The sequence below is a fragment of the Sinohyriopsis cumingii genome, chromosome 3 (assembly GCF_028554795.1).
Source record: "Sinohyriopsis cumingii isolate HCF-2022 chromosome 3, ASM2855479v2, whole genome shotgun sequence".
In the NCBI taxonomy this organism is placed as follows: Eukaryota; Metazoa; Mollusca; class Bivalvia; order Unionida; family Unionidae; genus Sinohyriopsis; species Sinohyriopsis cumingii.
This window is the reverse complement of record NC_142963.1, coordinates 66,041,640-66,062,324: the sequence shown is the minus strand read 5'-3', so window position 1 is coordinate 66,062,324 and position 20,685 is coordinate 66,041,640. Positions and strand designations below refer to the sequence as shown.

Below are 20,685 nucleotides of genomic sequence, written 5' to 3'. Positions count from 1 at the left end.
CCTTTGTATGAGGGCCTCAAGGTAGATTAGTTCTTAGCTAATTGTGTTACCTTCTTTAAATAAGGTCATTATTATTATTAATATTATTATTACTACTATTACACAATTATTTGCATACAAACAAACACATGCATGCACACACACAAAAACACTGATAATAAGCTACATTTATATATGGACACAATAAACAGAAACTTTAAATGAACATATTCTAATTAAGTATAGTGTGTATATACTGGACAAAAGTAGTGAGAAAACAGTGAAAAGTAAGTGAATTTATACTTATAAGTTGTAATGTATCTATCAAATTGAACAAGTTCTACTTTCCAACCATATAATTTAGATTATAATTAACTGCATTTCTATTTTGTACTTTCTCTAATTTTCTTTGGGATTCTGTTCCAAATTAGTGATCCTGAACATTGAAAACTTTTCTTAAAAATTTCTTTGTTTGGTTTTGGAATGGAATGGTGGTTAGCTGAAATTGATCTTAAATTGGGAGTGTTGCTTTGTTTTCTAGCATGAAATAGTTCATTGAGATATAATGGGGCCATATTGTTTGAAACTTTGTGCATAAGCCTAGCCTTTCTCAAATATATTTGTTCAATTACTGTTAACATTTTAATATCATTCATTGCATTAGTGATGTTTTCAGCAAATATCTAAGATGAATCTGCAAGATCTTTTATGCAAGTGGAATAATTTGTAAATATTCTTTTCAGAAGTGTTTTCCAATATAACATTACAGTAGCATAAGTATGTTCGTAAATAGCATTTGTAATATATTAACGTAAGTTTAATTGATATATATCATGATAAATAATCACAGACATGAACTGACATTATGACTCAGGACTTGAATATGTTCATTCCATTGCAAAAATTGTTGTCAGGACTTTGTCATGGATAACCATTTGTAGGCAAATTTCATTCAACTTAAGATTCAAATTGTTATTTATTTCCAATTTTGTTCTCTTTTGTTTGGTAGTACTCATTAATACTAAGTCTTGTCTGCATTTACTTTCATGCCGTTTTCCCCAAAACTAGGAATTCTAAGTAACGGTATCTGAAGGAAGACATATAGGTCTGATTTAAGCTGTTAATAGTGTGGTATCATCTGCATATAGTTGGTAGATGAAATACAGCTGTCTATTTTCAGATGCAAATGAGAAAGAGGAATGGGCCTGGGACTAATCCCTGTAGTACTGCACATGTAACTGGTTCTTCTTTAGAAAAACTGCCATTTTTTTCTCTCATTGTTACATATGATGTAAACCAATCAATCATTAAAATGTCACATTGATAAATGCTTAATTTTTTTAATAAGAATATCATAATCAACAAGGTCAAAAGCTTTTATAAGATCAATTTGTATGGCTCCAACTAATTTTCCTTGATTGAAGGCAGTAATTCATCTATCTATCATGGAGATCAAAGCTGTCTCACAGAAGTTGTTTTCTCTGAACCCTGATTGGTTTTTATGAATTAAATTACAGTTTGATAAGTATATCAAAGGATTGTTATGAACATGTTGTTCAAGTATTTTGGACAGAGTTGGTAAAATTGATATGGGTCTGTAGTTATTGACATCATCTCTACTGCCAGACTTGTCAAATGGGACAACTTTTGCCAGTGAGTGTTTTTAGTGCAGACCTACATGACTGATTCCATCTATATCCAGATTGGGGTGGATGAATAAATTGGTAATTTGTAAGGTAACCACAGAGATGTTTATATATCTTTCCAATGGTTTTGATATGGCTGGCAGAAATGATAATGATCCAAAGGTACAAAATGCAAGCAAGCATGTCAATTTCATAATTGTTTATGCCAAGTACATGTATAATGAAAATATCAAGGGTTTAAGAAAATGGAAAACTTTAACCCAAACCTCAACAGTCAATACCCCTATTACCACCAGAAATGTGACTGCCATGAGGGCTCAACAAAGATAAAATCTTAACATGGCATTTTAGCAGGGTGGGTGGAACATTCCAAAATGTTGGACTATGTTACATCTTCGTCTTCATCTCAGGTTGAAATGGAATTGAACTTGTTGGAAACACCCCATCTACCCTGCTAAAACACCATGCAACTAATAACAGGGCAGGACATAAAACAGCTGCTGGATTCAAGCTGCACAATGAGAGCCAATAAATGAAGAAGGTTCCCAAATGTTAGCCTGGTTGTTCAGAAATCAGCTGTCTTATGTGAGATTTAATATTCTTGAAATGGTTATTGGTAACAAGTTTGGCTGTATTGAAAATTAATAAAGAATAGAAGAAAGATTGTTTTCAATTGCACTAATATGTAGGATTCACCATGTTTTACTGAAAAAAGGCAAAATGAATCACTTATTAAAGAGAATAAAACAATACCTTGACAAAAAACCTTAATGTTGATATGGAACTGGTCTTCATCAACTTTCTCCACACATTTTATTCCTCTCAATAGCAGCAACAACTGCAGCTGTGCACAAAGATTGTGCTCTGCATCAAGAAACAAAATACACAAATTAACTAGGTTTACACATGAGAAATACCTAAAACATTTCATAACCTGTACAACTGTGTCTTGTTTCCATTATCATTTCAAAACTTGTACAACTGTCTTGTTTCCATTATCATTTCATAACCTGTACAACTGTGTCTTGTTTCCATTATCATTTCATAACCTGTACAACTGTCTTGTTTCCATTATCATTTCATAACCTGTACAACTGTGTCTTGTTTCCATTATTCTCATGACTTTTATATCTGTTCAAAAATAGTATACATTATACTGATTTTCTAAAAACTGTCACACCAGCACCAATGCAAATAGGAATAACTGCAATGATTTGCAACTGCATATCCCCATGCTACATATTCATAAACGGGGCCCCGAGTGGCCGAGTGGTCTAAAGCGCTCTTCGTTACGGATCACTGCCATCTCACCTCTGTCTGCGGCGGTTTGAGTCTAAGATTCAGCCAATGTGGGTATGTGAGAAAGCTTGCCAGCAGCTTCTCGTGGGTCAGTGGTTCTTTCCGGGGTTTTCTCTGGTTCTTCCTCCACCATTAATACTGGCCGCCATGTATAGCCTATCATGTGCTGCAAAATGGCGTTAAACCCCACAACAACAACAACATATTCATAAACAAACCGCTACTTCACCCATCCCCACACCAATGTTCCACATAGGCTCCAAACAGCTGGGGACTCTATGTTCCCCACTCTGCAAATCTTGGGGACACACACAATTTAAGAGTTCATAAAGGAAAATAATGGTACATAATACACTAACAGTGCTTTAAAAACAAGATAATCTTATTTGCTTTGACAGTTTTGCCACCTTTAAAACTTAGTTGTCTGCACTATAATATCATTTTCCTTGGACACCTACGTTATTGCAATAAAAGTTTCATCATGTGTTCAAATAACTCATTAAAAAATGTTTTAATATCTGGTGAACCAATTTGAGGGACACATGCCAAAGTATTGCAGGAAACAAAGGAATCCATGCTCAATGCACAACACTATGTCTCCAAAACAATAAGCCTGTCACATGCATATCTTCCTGCAATGGCTGAGTGTACATAAAGGTTGGTCAGAAAATATTTGAAAATGTTACTGCAATTGAATTTTTTTTACATTTTACCCTTGACCTCTCAGGAATGATTCCAAGTGCAGGAGCCAATAACGGCCCCATTCTTGCAGATAACCACTGCAGGGGGAACAATAAAGCTACTTTCATGGCCACCATGGCTAATCCACAGGCTTGTTATCATATGTTTGCTGCCCCTTCCCAAACCATGACCCAGGCATTATAATCTAATGCCCATTAAATATATCATGTGCAAGACTTCATATACAAAGTTGGATGAAAACATATTTTAAAATGATCTTTTAACTGTAATTTTTGTGCATCTGAATTCTCAACTCCTCTTTAAGGATCCCAGGGAATGCATCCAAAAATCAAACCCCCCTCATAGATCAGCAACTTATCTACAAACTTTAGTAAAATTCCACCCAGTAGTTCAGGAGAAGTGGCTAAAGTGACAGATGCAGGATAACAACAGACCCACCAACCCTACCAAGTCTTTCTTAGAAAGGCAAAAATATTTTTCCATAAGTTATACCAATTTTCAGTAATGTACAACACAATATCATGTGTACTGTTCTTGTCAACTAGGAAAACATGTAATAAAACAGTTCAAATGCATGATCTGAGGCTGATGCAGTGAAGGTAAACATGATAAACAATAAAATTTGCAAAAATACACTTAGACCTTGATTGCCTCCAATACTGTTTAGAAACTGCAGCTTCAACCCCATGGAGCTCAAAAGGTTTTTGCTTATTATTAACATATTCAATGTTTTTTTTCTTCTGAATTTCATGTAGCAAGTTATTATCTCACTTATCTGTAACTGATACCTTTCCTGATTTTTTCCCCTAGAATCTGAACATTTCTTTTATAATTATATGCTGACTGTTGAAATGTTTTAAAAGGATTATTGACATTTTCATCTGCAACATGTTTTCGTTCATTGATGTTATTTTTAGAAAATACTATATAAGAAACAGCTTGATAATAGTGATATTTTGTTGTTGTTGTTGTTGCAGGGCTTAACACCATTTATCAGCACAAGATAGGTTATACATGGTGGCCAGTAGAAATGGTGGAGGAAAAACCAGGGAAAACCCTGTGAAGAACCACCGACCCATGAGAAGCTACCGGCAAGCTTCCTCACATACCCACACTGGCCAAATCTGAGACTGGAACCTGGGTAGACAGAGGCGAGATGACAATGATAAGTAATGGTGAGCGCTTTAGACCACTCCGACACTTGTGGCCCGAAGAGATATTTTGCATGAAAATATAGGTGGGTAATATTAAACCCAGGCACTCATGTAATGTTAGACTGGTTCCATGATAGACTCCATAGAATCTGGTATGACATCTGGGTCGTGATCAAACACAGATAAGCCACTATCCGGATTTTGATCATAACTATTAAATCTTCATAAACTTTTATATTATTCCAGAAGTCTGTAATTTAAGGGTCATTTCAGTAAGACTTGTGCTCAAATCATAAGGATTGGCAGGTGTGTAACAATATCTGCAATGTTTTTTTAAACATGTGGGCATAATAAGGCAACACAGGTTTTTTACTGAGTGTATGATGTACTAACATACTGATGTGAAAACTTTTAAAATCAAGAGCTGTGTGTTGAAGAAGCTCAAGCAATCAGATCCCAAATCAGATAAGGCCTACCATTACTAAAATTAGAAAAACCTGTAATTTATTAATACTATTTTTAAACCTTACGATATGTGGTGCTTTGCTTTGTGCAAATTTAAAATTCATTCATGCTAGAACACTTTCTGTAAAATTAAGACAAATTCTATTCAGCAGTCTTCAAGAAAAAGTCATTTCAGGATTCTCCAATTTTAGTAATGGTAGCCAGATCTGATGGCAATTGTCATCATCTGAATAAATTTGAAAGCTGTTCAAACCAGAATGATGTCTGTCAAATATGGTCAATTTTTATTAAACATTTCTGAGAAGTCATTTAAAGTTTTTAATTTGTAGTAATGGCAGTCATATTTTTGTTACAGATTGCCATCATCTGACCAATTTAAAAGACTTCATGTGAAATACTTTCTGTGAAGTGTGGTCAAATTATGCTAAGCGGTTTGTCATTAAAACTGGTTTAAATGTTTTTATTTCTCTATTTTTTGCAACCTGACCATATTTGGTGGTGAATCATCACCAGCTGTATAAAATTAAAAGTTATCTAATCTAGGATGCTCTCTGTCAGATCATATCAAATTGTGCTTAGTGGTTTTAGTGAAGAAGTTGTGTCAAATTTGGTCAAATTCTGTTGAACAGTTTCGAGAAATGCTTTTTAAAGTTCTTCTCTTTTTAGAAATGGCAGCCATATTTGATGACAGACTGGCAGCATGTGAATACTATGACTAGATTCCCATTACTATCTAAATGGGTTTAAAATCTTGTATAATTTTTTTTTAGTTAACAGCAGAAATATTTGATGGTATATTGGCATCATTTGTAAATATTTGAAAGGTCTTCAAACCAGAAAGCTCTCCTCCAAATCTGGTCAAACATCATATAGTGATTTTTTTCATGAAAGTTTAAAATAGCAGTAGTTGATAGATACACAACAAATACAAAGCCATACCTCATTTAAGTTTTAAAAGATCACCAATTGCACCTGTGAACTAAGTGTTTGTTTTAAAAGATCACCAAATGCATCTGTGAACCAAGTGTCGGGTTTTAAAAAAATCACCAACTGCACCTGTGAACCAAGTGTCAGTTCTACAACGCCATTGCCTGTCAGTGTTGTAACATACCTGAACAAACTCATTCCTGATTAATGTCTGCTATTCTCACTCTAGGGTTATTGAAATTAATTCCCTGACAAGATAATTCTTTAGGTTGAAACCGTTCTCTGGCAATGTCAAGTCATACTTTGAAATAGAAGGGGAATCATGACAGATAATGGGGTCAAACAACTGTTACGGCATCTACAATTTCTGTCTGCCATATACATCTACATTCAATTAGAATGTCACAAAAATTCATCAATTACATCAAGCACATGAGAAATCTGATGATCATGATCATTTTTAGAAACAAAAACCACTGAACTTCTAAGGCCACTGGCAATCAAGTGGAAAATATTGATCAAGCATAAAATAAAATATAAAGTTAGAGGATGAGACTCAAATCCAGTATCTAACTTAAATAGCTAAAGAAACTAATAACAATGTGATCCTGACAAGCATGCCATCATATTTGTTTTGATTATTAAAATACTGGTGCAAATGATGAACAATTGGGGGGGGGGGGGTTTGGTCCTATAGACTGAACATGATCCTACACCTAGCCACAAGTAGGCAGACATTATGGACATACAAACAGGTCTTTGTATGAGCCATTGTCTACTTCCCATGTCTGGTGAACATGTGTTTACAAAACCATCATACAAGTGTTTCTTTATGAGTAGGCATTTCTAACTTCCTATCAGCCTGCAGTACTAATATAAATTCCCATATGTTAAAAATGAATAGTTCATGCTTAATCCACAATTAGGTGTTGATCAACTATATATAGTATTTGCATAACCTCCCATTTGTTTGTAATCCCCCTTAACCAATTCTAAAAATTAAAAGCATCAAGGATATAAAAAAATGCACACAACTTAGTCATTTCATACACTGATTTATAAATTTTAACCTGTTTAATTATTGATGTTTCATAATTTTAATATAATTGTTGAAATATTGATGTTTCAATGCAAATGGAAGCTCCTGATATAAATGAGCAAACAGACTCATCACTGTCCATTTCTGATTTCTATAATAGTCTGTTGCAGTAAAATATTTGTCGCCTGCATCCAATATTTGTAACGTCTAATTTTAATATTTCTAAAACAAACTGAACAAATAAATAGGAGAAACTCTTTTACACTTGTGTTCAAAGAGGTGTAAATCCAAAATTTATGAACTGATGGACATTTTCCAAGACGGTGAACCTCATCAAATTTGTTGTTTGAAAATATGGACTGGTCCAAGCAAAAATGGTGACCGTGTTGTTAAAGAAACTGCTTTGATTCTAAACGCTAAAAAAAAGTTTGCAGTGTTTGCGACCAACTGGTGACAATCAGATTAGAATTAATAAATCAGTGAATGAATCATTTTGTTTTTAAACTCAGTAGAGGAGTACAAACAAATGGGAAGGTGTGAAAATAATAATCAAAATATCAATTCAGTTATCAGTAAGCAAAGGCTATACTGAACCCGGGAAATATGTAGATACAGTTAATGGAGACCATCACATTGTGTCATAATAACTAAAATTAAATAATTATCATGTATATTTACAAAATCTTAAACGGTACCAGTATATTAAAACTATGACAGAAGTAAATATTTTTGTGATATTGTACATATGATACAATACATAGTGTACAGTTCATTCTTAAATGAATTCATATGAAAGACAATCATTTACCTCTTGTCCCTATGTAGTTGCTCAGAAACAGACTATGAATAGCGCTGTTTACACTCTCCTTCATGTATGGAATGTCAGCAACACGGATACCATTTGTGGAGTCTGGAGTATATACGGTGGGAAATGTCTCAGAATTCTCAAGCTCAGAAAAGAAGGGTACCTGTAAGGACATACAATGAGATTCTTATTAAGAACACTGTGATTTCATTTTATATTCATAAGTTTTCCAATTTTTGGGGATTTCATACTTTGCTACAAGCCACAAATTCAAACAGTTTAGCACAAATACAGCTTCTGTGAAACATACCCTGCATTTTAAACAGCAAATATCTTCTTTGGCAGGGGGAAGGAGACAGTGGGTTTGCAAAAACCAAGAAAAAATCGGATCCACACAAAATAAGTGAATTCACAATGTATTAGATCCAATAAGACAGCAATCAAAATGATGATGATGATGATAACAAAAATGATGAATAATAATGACTTTATTTAAATAGGGTAACACAATTAGCTAAGAACTAATCTACCTTGAGGCCCTCATACAAAGGAATTTATTTATTTTAGCTGCATCTCTGAAGCCACTAGATATATTGGGTTTTGGAACAAGGAAATTGAGTGGGCATTTGTAATCTCAACTGGAATAATATTCCAGAGCAAACTATCTTAAAATAAAAACATAAGAAAAGAAAATGAAAGCTGACAAGTACAGTTAAGCTTTGGTGTAAACTACATTTTACTGTTTGAAAATATCATTGGGACCTTAGAACAAACTTTGCTCTTTCTTTAACAGTACAATTTTGTCTGCACTGCCAAAGACCACTTAACATCTGAAACTAAGTGCTTTAATCAATATAAGAATCAATAAATATTTATACAAAATTAAAAGAAAAGCTTAACAGCTACATTTCCCTGTATAATATGAAGGTAATAAACATAGTCTGTGACCTAAATGAGGGCATGAAATATCAAGGTTGACTAATATTTTGGTTATTTGTTTGTGGGAAAGGTGATGGTAGCCACGAACTTAACTGACTGTGACGAATTCAAATCTCCATTGTTTTAAACAAATATCTCAAAGAATCTATAATATTTTACATTCTATATCTAAGATGTCAATTGAGAAATGAGAAAACTCCAGACACTGCTCTAAATTCTTTTTAAATATATGTTAGAAAAAAATATAAAAAGATAAAAAGATGTTTTCTTCCATACATGTTTCTTAATCTAAGTTAATGACATACTTTTAATAGAGTTCAGACACACAATACTTTCAAATGTATACAACAATTAAACTGGCATTGCCTCCCTTCCTTATCAATGTATATGTATCCATTGTATGCAACAAAAATGAACTAAATCTTCTTAACTTGGAATACACCTATAAAGTGTTGAAGAAGAGCCGATAATTCAATTTGTCTTGAATAAATCCTCAAGTTAGTGATTTTTAATATTAGTATCAACTACCTAGTCAATATCAGATATGCCAACTTTCCAAAATGAGAAATCACAAGATCTCACATGTAAAATATTTCTCTCATGACCATAGACTTTAAATGCACCTTGAATAGCTACAGTTTTTGTTCTAGCACATTAATACTTTTTTGCTATTTCACTATCAGGAAACATTTTTCGAAATAATGCACCAGCATGATGAGCACAGCTTAAGGGCAAATTCTGTTTAATAGGGAATGTTGTTGTTGTTGTTGTGGGGTTCAATGCCATTTTTCAGCACATGATAGGCTATGCATGGCAGCCAGTATTAAAGGTGGAGGAAGAACCCAGGAAAACCCCAGGAAAAACCACCAACCCATGAGAAGCTACTGGCAAGCTTTCTCACATACCCACATTGGCCAAATCCTAGACTCAAACCCATGCAGACAGAGGTGAGATGGCAGTGATCCATAACGGAGAGCACTTTAGACCACTCTGCCACTCAGGGCCCCTAATAGGGAATGATGTGAACATTCATTCCACATTAATAAAACTATGCTCTAAAACTTAAATCTAAATTGCTTTTATGCAATATACATTATCCTTCTGTTTCTTTGTATACAAGTGTTTCACTATGTCACTCTTCCCACAATTTGAGATAGAAAAAAATCACATTGACATGTGCTACAAAGCACTTATGAAATACCTTTCCATGAATACATTATACACTAGAACTCTTGTGAATACCCGTTTTTGAAAACTCTGTTTTTGTCACTCTGCAGAATGTTATATTCCTCAAAATTAACAACACAACTGATGCTGAACAAGGAACACTGTGCTTAGGTATGTTTAATGTGACCAAATATCCACTTCCATCCCCCAGTTATTAATCATCTCAGACACTATGCTGAGACATGGAAGTGGAAAGTGAATTACTATTGTACCTTTTTTTCTTCTTCAGAGATGATGAAATATTGAGAGAAGTTTTACTCCAATTGGGACAGCAGAAGCATACATTAAAATTCCTGAGTCTCATGCCTAATTCAGGAGGGCTTTTAACTCTGCACATGGCTGTATTGTTTATTATAATGAACAAAGATAGCAAAGAAGCATTTATATAGTCCCTAACACTCCATCCACATACCATTCACCCACCCCACAAAGAAAAAAGGCGTTTTCTTACCTGTGAACCTCTTGCATGGGAGGGTTTTTCTGCAGAGTTTAGGGGTGTCTCCTGTATCTCTTGTCACTCAATGAAATCTCCCACATACCCAAAATTATTAGTGAAAAATCTTAATTGTTCCATTTTTTTAACATCTGGTTCCAGTGTAATATATTTATGGTAATACTGCCCACAATCAGGTGATAGGTGTACTGGATTAAGCAAAGCAAGCCAGTGCAGTTGCTAGTTTCAACCTTTGATAATCTTACTGTCTAAGTTGTTGATATATGTGCCAAACAGAACAACTGCTACCTAAATGACTCCATGAAAAACAGCATGCCTGTAAAATTTACTGCAGTGTAGTCCATGTTTAAATCCAACATAAATTTGAACCATTTTACCATTCTTGAGAACATTTCTTATCTATAGATAGTTTTAAAAGTAAAACCTGGTCTTTATAGTTGTATAATTATTTTTCATGGAAGAATATTTTATGTGCTTTAAAATTTTCAGAAAATTCATTCATCATCAATTGAGCTTTATGACCAACCATAGTCTACCTTTCTCAACATATAAATCTACCAGTCCATTGTCAACATCATATAACATCAATAACTATCACCATAAACGGTTTCACTTAGCATCTGGTGCCATTTTCTTTAGACTGGTTCACTAACCAACTATGTTATCAATAAAATCAATCTGTTAGGCAAAGTTCACTTTTGAAGAAACCTATGTTTTCTTCAAAAAGGCTCATATAAAGTTGCTATAAATAGCATATAAGGAAAATACTCTTATGCCATTCTTATGCAGCAGTCACTTTTTTAAAGAATATTCTCAAATGTATATGAGTGGAATCAAAAAGATGTTAATAAAATGTCAAAAACAGTTTTTATTACTATATTTTCATTTTATTTTTTAATGTAGCCAAAAAGCTTAATCCATATGCAGTCTCAAGGAAAATGTAATTTGGTAAAAGAAGGGTAATGATTATGCTAAACGTGTAATGGTTGGTATGTATATATTTCTGAGTGTGAAGAATCAGTATGTATTTTTGAGTGTGAAGAATCCATCCTAATTCCTTTAAAAAGCTGAATATGACTATACCTTAAATAGCAACCACATGAAATGATGTAGTTTGCCTAAAAGCTTGCAGTTTGTAACTGATTTTATTTCCCCAATGGTAACAATATGGAAAAACAGTTCAAGAAGTCTGATGTTGACTGTACCAATCAAAATATACTTTCATGTGGATGATTCAGATGCATCAAAACATGCTTGAATGCAAATCAAATGAACGTGTCCGATAACGCTTCCATGAAAATGCAGTAGGTGTCTGAACATGCTTCTATGTGGTAAAGGGTTAAACAAAGACACAATATAAAAGCTTACACTTTTCTCTTGTATACATCTGATCCCTTGTAGGTGACTCTCAAAAATCAGCATCACTTTGGTGGTATGGTCATCAGATCCACTGGATAGAATATTCTAAAGAAAATATGCACAACATTGTGATTTTCTATGTGGATAGGACATACATTTGCCTACCTGTCCATCCATCTATCTATCTATCCATCCCAAGTTAATAACATTTATCTTCACACCTACCCACCTATCTATCCGAATGTGAAATCTTTGGCCTCATGAAAGCAAAATTAACCCATAGCAGGTCTTACATGAGTATTTATTTCAAATGAAATTCACAAAACAAGCCAAATAATTCCTAACTTCGGTGAGCACTGGCAAGCAATAGATTGAAATTATTCAACGAGTTTCATTAATTTCATTTGAAATGAGCACAGATGTAAAATTATGTTTATCACATGACAAAAAATACTGATTGTACTTCACCAAAGCCCCAGAATAGTATAGAAAAATCACCCTGAAATACATTCAGATGTCCAGGTCATTTTATTATGCAATTCATTTGCATGAAGTCGTGAATTGTTATTACATGTTATATATGTACAAATTATGATATAGGTATGTTAACATAATAAGACAGAAATCATGTGATATTCTTTTACTTATTTGCTAAGACCAAATACAGACAGTACAACTTGGATGACTATATGTGCCCCTTCCATAGACATGGCAGGTCAAACAAATATATTTTGGAAAAAAAGTAATATTAAATTTGCATGCATTGAAATAAAATGTACTAATATTGTTTATCAACAATTGTGGTATAATTCTAAACTATGGAGAGATTCTGACCTAGTTTTAATAATAATAATAATAATAATAATAATAATAATAATGTGGACTTAGTACAGCATCTAATCTTTAGAAGCTTTAAGCACCTGACAATGTAAGATAACACATAAAAACATATACAGCAAGATTACAAAAACAAGCATGATGAGATTACAAAACAAAAAACATGGTGACAATAATTAAGGAAGCAAACTTTATTGACTTTTCAAGTCTGTTCTTGTAGTTGAAATAAGTGAGTTTTAAAAGCACTTGTGAATGATATCTCAGTGTCCATACATCTAATATCTATTGGCAATTTGTTCAATGCAACTGGGCCCTGGTAAGCAAAAGAATATTGTCTCTATGACTTCGTTTCAACAGATGGAATAATGAGAATGCAAGTGTCAAAAACTGGATAATATAAACAGGAGAATATACTAAACACATGATCACCATAAAGAAAAAGGTAAATTTATGACCTACAAAGAATTCTAGATGAAATATCATTTTCACCTTATAATAAGTTTACAGTCTTAGTTTTTTTCTGTAAAAAACTCTAAGAAATGTACAACAATATATGGTTCTTCCACAATGTCCATCTTTATATGTTCTTTATTACAACAAACAAGCAAACACTGTTTCTGTCCATGACATCTTTATAAAATCAAGTTACAAAATTCCCAACCATCAAACAAAATTGTCAACTGAGCTGAATCCTTGTTGTTGTTGTTGTTGTTGTTGTTGTGGGGTTTAACGCCATTTTTCAGCACACGATAGGCTATACATGGCGGCCAGTATTAATGGTGTAGGAAGAACCCGGGAAAACCCTGGAAAGAACCACCGACCCACGAGAAGCTACCGACTAGCTTTCTCACGTACCCACACTGGCTGAATCCAAGACTCAAACCAGCGCAGACAGAGGTGAGATGGCAGTGATCCGTAACAGACAGCGCTTTAGACCACTCGGCCACTAGCTGAATCCTTAAAGTGCTGTATAGTTTTGTAGGACAAGATCCATCCCTGCTGAATTGTTTGAGAAAAATATTAATACAAATTGTTTAAATTACCTGCATTTTTATTTACTGTACATAACAGATATATAAACCCTACAAGAAAAATAATTATTGATGTCTAAACATTATTATAAATATAAACAATTTAAAGCATTTCTACTTGCATTTCAGAGAAATTATATAGAGCAACATCTCTAAGTGATAAAGGAGTAATTTCTAGAAATATCTTTGAAAATAAGTCATTCAATTTAATAATAATTCTTGAAAAGTCTCACATTTATGGATGAAAACAGAAAAAAGTCTTCCCAGCAAGACTTAGAATCCTATTTATATCAAAATGGAAAAGATAATTATCAATCGTCACAATTTTAAAGACACCGGTCTGATTCAGAAAAACTAGCTCAGTCCTAATATTAGATAATAATCTGCACAGTAATGTAGAGATGATATATGGCTATCCTGGACACAGTTTCCTTTTGAGCATTCCGTATATTAGAAATTCTCACATTTACATGCCTTGTTACTGTGGCTATTTGACATGTTACATAAATGAACACTATGAATATAGCCATGCAAATTCACAATTAATACACTATTTATTTTACATGCTGAAATTCTCCATACTATATTAATTTCAACTTTATTTATAGCTCTCAGTTTCTCTTGTACTGTAAAATGTGATCACACACAAGTGGGAAACAGAAATCAGCCCTAAACACAAAACACAGCAGGGCAACACTAAAACTCACTCATTATCTAAATGAGTGATTTATATGTAAACAACAAGAAACTTTTCTAAACTAATAGCAACAGATTATCAGTAAACAACAAGCAACTTTTCTAAACTAATAGCAACAGATTATCAGTAACCAACAAGCAACTACAGCAAATAATTTATCTGAAGTGAAGTGACAAACAACTTTTCTGAACAAATAGTAATAAACATCTTTTTCCAAACAAATAGCAACATATTATCTATGAGTAACAAACAACTTTTTCAAACAAGCAGCAAATGGTTATTTTTAATGAACAGATAACTTTACCATAATGTAATAAAGGTCACACTGTTAAGCACATTTACTGATATAAATTTATTAAACAATCTTAGTTTAACAATTTAATCATAATATAGTTATAACAAATTTTATTCAATCATGATTAATTGTCATAACAAAATCTCCAGATCAAAATTATTGATTGCTATGGACTTTTACAATGACTGTTCAGCATTAGACTGGGTCAAGTAAGTCGATATTGGACTGAACTATTACAAGTGCAGGGGGAATCAAGGTATGATAGCATGAACAAGAAGTCACAGGCATTTCATACATCTCCTGTATGGATGTTTAACTTTGAATGGGATAGAGGAGTAACATACAATAAGTTTGATTCTTAACTTGTACATATTAAATTTCTTCAAAATGATGAATTAGCATGATTTAAAATTTAACTAGAATCAATCTGAATTGACAGCTGTCTTTTATGTGCATGAAGGAATATATTTTTATTGGAAAAATAAGTATTATGTACAAAATGAAATAAAAGACATGACACACCATACAAAATATATAAACGAAATTACATAATTGCCTCCTTTTTATTGGAATTGTGTGCTGTTTATATTTTTTTCCTGTTGGTGTTTTCCAAGGCTTTGTTTATAAATGACGACATTGTCCTATCACTGTTTATGTTTGTAGTACAACTTCTTTCTAAATGCATGCACATTTCCTCTTATATCACAGCATATGATGAAAATCAGTTTAATTAGGATCACCTACTTGCTTGGCTATGTCTAAAACTGTCGAAGTATGTTATCAAAGAATTAGCTATTAAGCATTTTTCGAGAGTTTATCCAATAATCTTCAATGGAATTTTGATGGACAAGGTGCAAAATAAAGTGAATAGATGCCAGTTAAAGGTATGTGTAATCAAACTGTCCGAAATTGTACCTGAAGCTAAAAAAAGTTACTCAGAGCGCATATATGAACTATGTGACTTATAATAGCAAAAGATTATTGGTGAGCAACAACCGACTTTACTAATCTAACTGTGAAAGAATATTGGGAAGGAACAAGCAATCTTACAAAACTAAAAGCAAAAAAGATCAGTGAGTGAGCATATGCACTCTCGTCCCTGTAGATGAGTAGCAATTTTAACGTTTTTCAAAAGCCTTATGAAACACATAATAGATACACCAATCCCTCCTTAACTCATGCCCTGATAACTCATGAACTTGCCTATAACACTGGGTCAGGTGTGGATCCCATTTTATTTAAACCAGAAATTACAACAATAAATAGTGATCCCTATTTCTTGAACTTGAAAAAAATTGCAATCAAAATTGGTAACTGAAACGTTGATATATCACTCATTTTATGGTTGAAAACAGTAGATATGACCTGGAAGTTTTAATCAACATTTTGAAATTATCAGCCTTTAACAAGTCATATAATTGGTTACACTTTCTTTCCAAACAACATTCTTAGTACATTGTAATTAAAGATAATCAAGGAAATTTTGATCAATGAAAATGTCACTTATGCCTAGTGTAGGCAGTACATTATTACTTAAACGCTAATCAAACAATTTTTGGCAAGCAAAATTTGTGTTTTTATTCTCTCTTTTAGTTCCACTTAAGTGTTATCATCATAAATGCAATGTGTATTTAAATGTAGAATGTGTCAATCTACCATAACAGCTATGTCCGCAAGGATTTTACTGAGAACCTAATTAAGTGCCAACCATGTTTTGATAACTGACTTGTGAAAGTATTTTTTATATTGTTGCATTGAATTAAAAGCTGGCCTCCTTTGTATTATTGCATTAATTATGTCTTTTGAATCAAATAAAGGAGGTGGAATAAAAGAAAAGTTAAAAGGCACAACATTCCTAGAAACTTAAAATGTAGCGGTCCCAGTCGTATGTCAGGTGAACTCACTTCATTTGATCAATCGAACACTGTTATAAATGTTATTGTGTATGTAACATAAACAACCTTAAATAAACCAACTCCTTCATAACTGTGATGAAAGATAGCAAGACAACCAATCATAAAATAAAGAGCTTGGTTTCACAGATACGGACCATTGTGGGAAAGCAATTTTTAGAGAATTTCTGAAATGGCACTAAGAGATATCCTCAAGGATGATAATAAGTTTTACTATTACTTTAAATGAAATCATGACATCAATACTGTACTAACTGAACAATACGAGAATTGAGTTTTGACATAGGTAATCATCTCACGAAATAAATGTCAGTATGTTGTTTGAAAAAAAGGAATCTAGTTTGGTGGGTGTATCAACAGATATTCTAGTTCCTGGCTACTTTGACTCCTGAGTTGGCATTATACTATGAAATACCACTCGAGGAACCAGACTAATCAACAAACCAAAAAGCAGTAATGTAATACAAAGATGTTTTTGCATACACGTGATGGTTGTTGAAACAAGTTGGAATGATCTTTCACATGTTGGAAATTTTGAAAATAAATGTTATTTATACTGAATAATGAACAACTTAATTAGAAAAAAGTGCATTATTAACAATTATTAACGACGTGATTGTAAAAGAAGGATTCAGTCATTAAACAGTCCAGTTCCCTAACACCTCACACCCCCAGTTTTCTCAATGTATAAGTGGATTTTTTCAATTTTTGGAGGTCCCTTGATAACTTGCGCCCTTGCTTATAGTGCACTGAATGTTTGTGGACCCTGTTGTGCGTGAGTTATTGAGGGAGAGGTGTAGATGGATGCAAAAGTAACACCATGTGCCCTGTCCACATAGTTGGCAGGTAGGAAGACTAGGATTTGCTGATGGGTAACAGACTTGAGTGACTTGAAAATTACTCAAAAACAAGAACAGGCCTGGTAAAATAAATATTTCTAGTAAATTCTGTTTCTCTACGAATACTTACTCAAATCACATTGACATTAGGAATATAAGCCTGCTACCCTCAGAATCAAATGGACCAGAAAAAGATGTCATTGAGCAAGTAACGTCATTGTAACAGGTGCATATAAAGGTGGCCAGCAAGATCCAATCCACTGTCATACCGAACAGCCCAAAGAGTTGCAATAACTCGTACTGAAATCTACGTACTGTTAAAAATGGACACTGACATGAGATGAACCAGACTTAGATTGGTTATAAACTCCGTACCAGGTGGACAAAACACTGGGATGGATGAAGGCTGGATTTTTCCCCAATTGATGAAAAAAATTAGATGGTTCAAAAGGGACAGGAGATTGTTTCTGCCCTTGACAAAAATTGGGTGAGGATGCAATCCATTATTTTGGACCCTGGGCTGATATTTAGACTGAATGTAAGAACTTAAAATTGGTAAACTCTGTCACAGTAATGAAACTGCAGAAATTCTGCAATGCTGGCTCAATAACTAAATGAAAGTTGTTGTTGTTGTTGTTGTTGTTGTAGGGTTTAACGCCATTTTTCAGCACAAGATACGCTATACATGGCGGCCAGTATAACTGGTGGAGGAAGAACCCTGGAAAACTCAGGGAAGAACCACCGACCCACAAGAAGCTACTGGCAGGCTTTCCCACGTACCCACGCTAGCCGAGCCTTGGACTCAAACCCACGCAGACAGAGGTGAGATGGCAGTGATCCAGAACAGTGAGCGCTTTAGACCACTCGGCCACTCGGGGCCCCCTAAATGAAAGTAGGCATCAGTAAGCTTGACACTAATAGTATACATAGTATACTTGTCCTTCAGATGGACTGTCATACAGATCTTGCCATCTCCATCTTGAACCTCATGCAAAAGAATTCATTGAGGCTGTTGTCATTTTTTAATAAGAAACAGCTGTGAATAGTACCATCAAGATTTTGGTTTACTCCACCACCAGTCTGTTAATAAGCAACTGTATCTCCTACTTAAGTATATAGTCAATCTCCTGATCTTAGAAAGGAAAAGCAGAAAAGAAGAGGGGGTTGGATGAAAAAAATCCAAAGCCCCTTTGAAAAGAATCGGATCATCCATTTGTTTTCCAGAAGTAGGTTGTTCCAACATGATTGGAACTGCAGGAGTATGGCTCCCACCAACAAACTGTCTACAAGAAGTGAGGATATTAAGTCAGCCATGGGAGACAGAAGTCTTTTGGGGTGAAGAAAAATGGTTTCTTACCTCCCCTGTCAGGGTGCCTCTTAGACTGGTTTAGCTGTTGTCTGCTACCATGATGTTGAGATCTGAATGGTACTTGAGAAGTATAAAATCCCTTTTACCTATTGTCTGGCTGTTGTGGAAAAGACAGCTGTATTTTAATAAGGCTGCAGGTGGAGAGACAAGTTGGAGGGGCTAGTTCTGCCTTCGAACTTCTTCAATTTTGTCCCAAAACAGTAATGGTGAAGGAAATGGAGTCAGCTTTAAAGCCTGATCATGAAACCTTGAGCATGATTAAGCTTTACAATAACATGATGAACTGGGTCAAGATTGGCATTTGCAACTGAATGGTGAGCTGCTCTATTAATGACCTGAGCAATTTGGTCCATCGACTCCTAGGGATGTTGGTTAGCTAATTTATCCACCAGTCAGAAAATCACCAATGAGGTCAACTACAACATCGTGGACATGCCAAAATGTTCCAAACCAGATGATGTGGCAAAAAACACATTCTTACCCAAATTATATTTTAAAAATGGGGCATACATGTTATCTGCCACAAAATTGTATCCAACACCAGGAGTTCATATTGTAGGCAGTAGAATGTGTCTTGTACAAGTGTGCTGAAATCTTCACAGCCTGGTACTTGGATCTCAGAACACAAAAAACGTAACATTCCCTAGGTCGCTGATACATCTGGACAATCTGTTGTTAATCTCCTTGATTTCAGTTTACTGATTAACACCTGAGGCAAACAGTTAGGCATTCCCCTACAGCAAGGGTCTCAAACTCAAACCACCCTGAGGGCAGCATGAATGCATTTCAATGGCCCAAGGGCCACACCACCTTTATTATCTCTCATGACACCTTGTTACGCCAATCATTTCATGGGCCATAGGATACAGCTTGGCAGGCCACATGTTTGAGACCCCTGCAATACAGCATACATGCAGATGGATAACTTAGAGCACTTGACTTGCTGATTTTTACAGAGGGGGCTACATGCAATAAATTTATAATATTTGCTTTGTATTTCTTCAAATAAATAGAAAATCAGCCTGGTTTCCTGACCAATTTCACTCATTTAAAACTCAGATCCAAACCAAATCTGGACAAGCCATTATCAAAATTTGAAAACAATGATCACAATTATCATTTGCTATTGTTCTTTAAGTCTGTAGTTCAAAGATCATTTCCATAAGCCTCATAATAAAATCAATCTTAGTCAGGTTTGGGAAAAGGAAAAATAAGTTAAATGGAAAAGGAAATAAAACATCTGTCTGGTTTCTATGTAAGAACTCTGTTGTATCTAAGGTGGCAAAATTCACCATCTTAATTTTTTGTGCCTTGTTTCGATGATTTTTTTAACCAAAGTTTCAAATTCAACCCATTTCTGTAACAGTTATTCATCAGATGTCCTCAGAGGCTGTAATAGGTGCTGGATGAACATTGGTTAGTTTATACCTGTGGCAGAACTTACAAGTAGTGCATCCCAGAAATATCTTTTGGAACAAAGCTTGACTACTTCCCTACAGTCACTTGATTCTGATTCTTCCTCTGGGCACCTGCTATTCACATCTAGTTGCTTCTCCATAGAATTCAGGGTCTCCAAATCCAACCAGATTAGCAACTGAAATTTCATACAACATTTTAAAAAGTCTTTGTTATATAATAAAATGTATACAATGCACAGTAAAGACCTTCAATACACACAAACTGTCTCCAGATTTCATTATCATAGTTTC

The 20,685-nt window shown here is 34.2% G+C and overlaps 1 protein-coding gene across 4 annotated transcripts in view; it reads right to left on the bottom strand.

The window, feature by feature from the left end:
• Positions 1-20,685, bottom strand: part of LOC149803010 (meiosis inhibitor protein 1-like) — a 216,338-nt gene that overhangs the window by 42,131 nt on the left and 153,522 nt on the right. For all 4 annotated transcript variants that reach the window (XM_089952558.1, XM_089952560.1, XM_089952559.1 and 1 more), the window contains 4 exons: positions 20,421-20,570; positions 12,005-12,100; positions 8,020-8,179; positions 2,379-2,489 (listed from right to left, as the gene is read on the bottom strand). In XM_089952558.1, the coding sequence (XP_089808684.1) occupies positions 2,379-2,489; positions 8,020-8,179; positions 12,005-12,100; positions 20,421-20,570 (517 nt within the window). The remainder of the gene's footprint in view (positions 1-2,378; positions 2,490-8,019; positions 8,180-12,004; positions 12,101-20,420; positions 20,571-20,685) is intronic.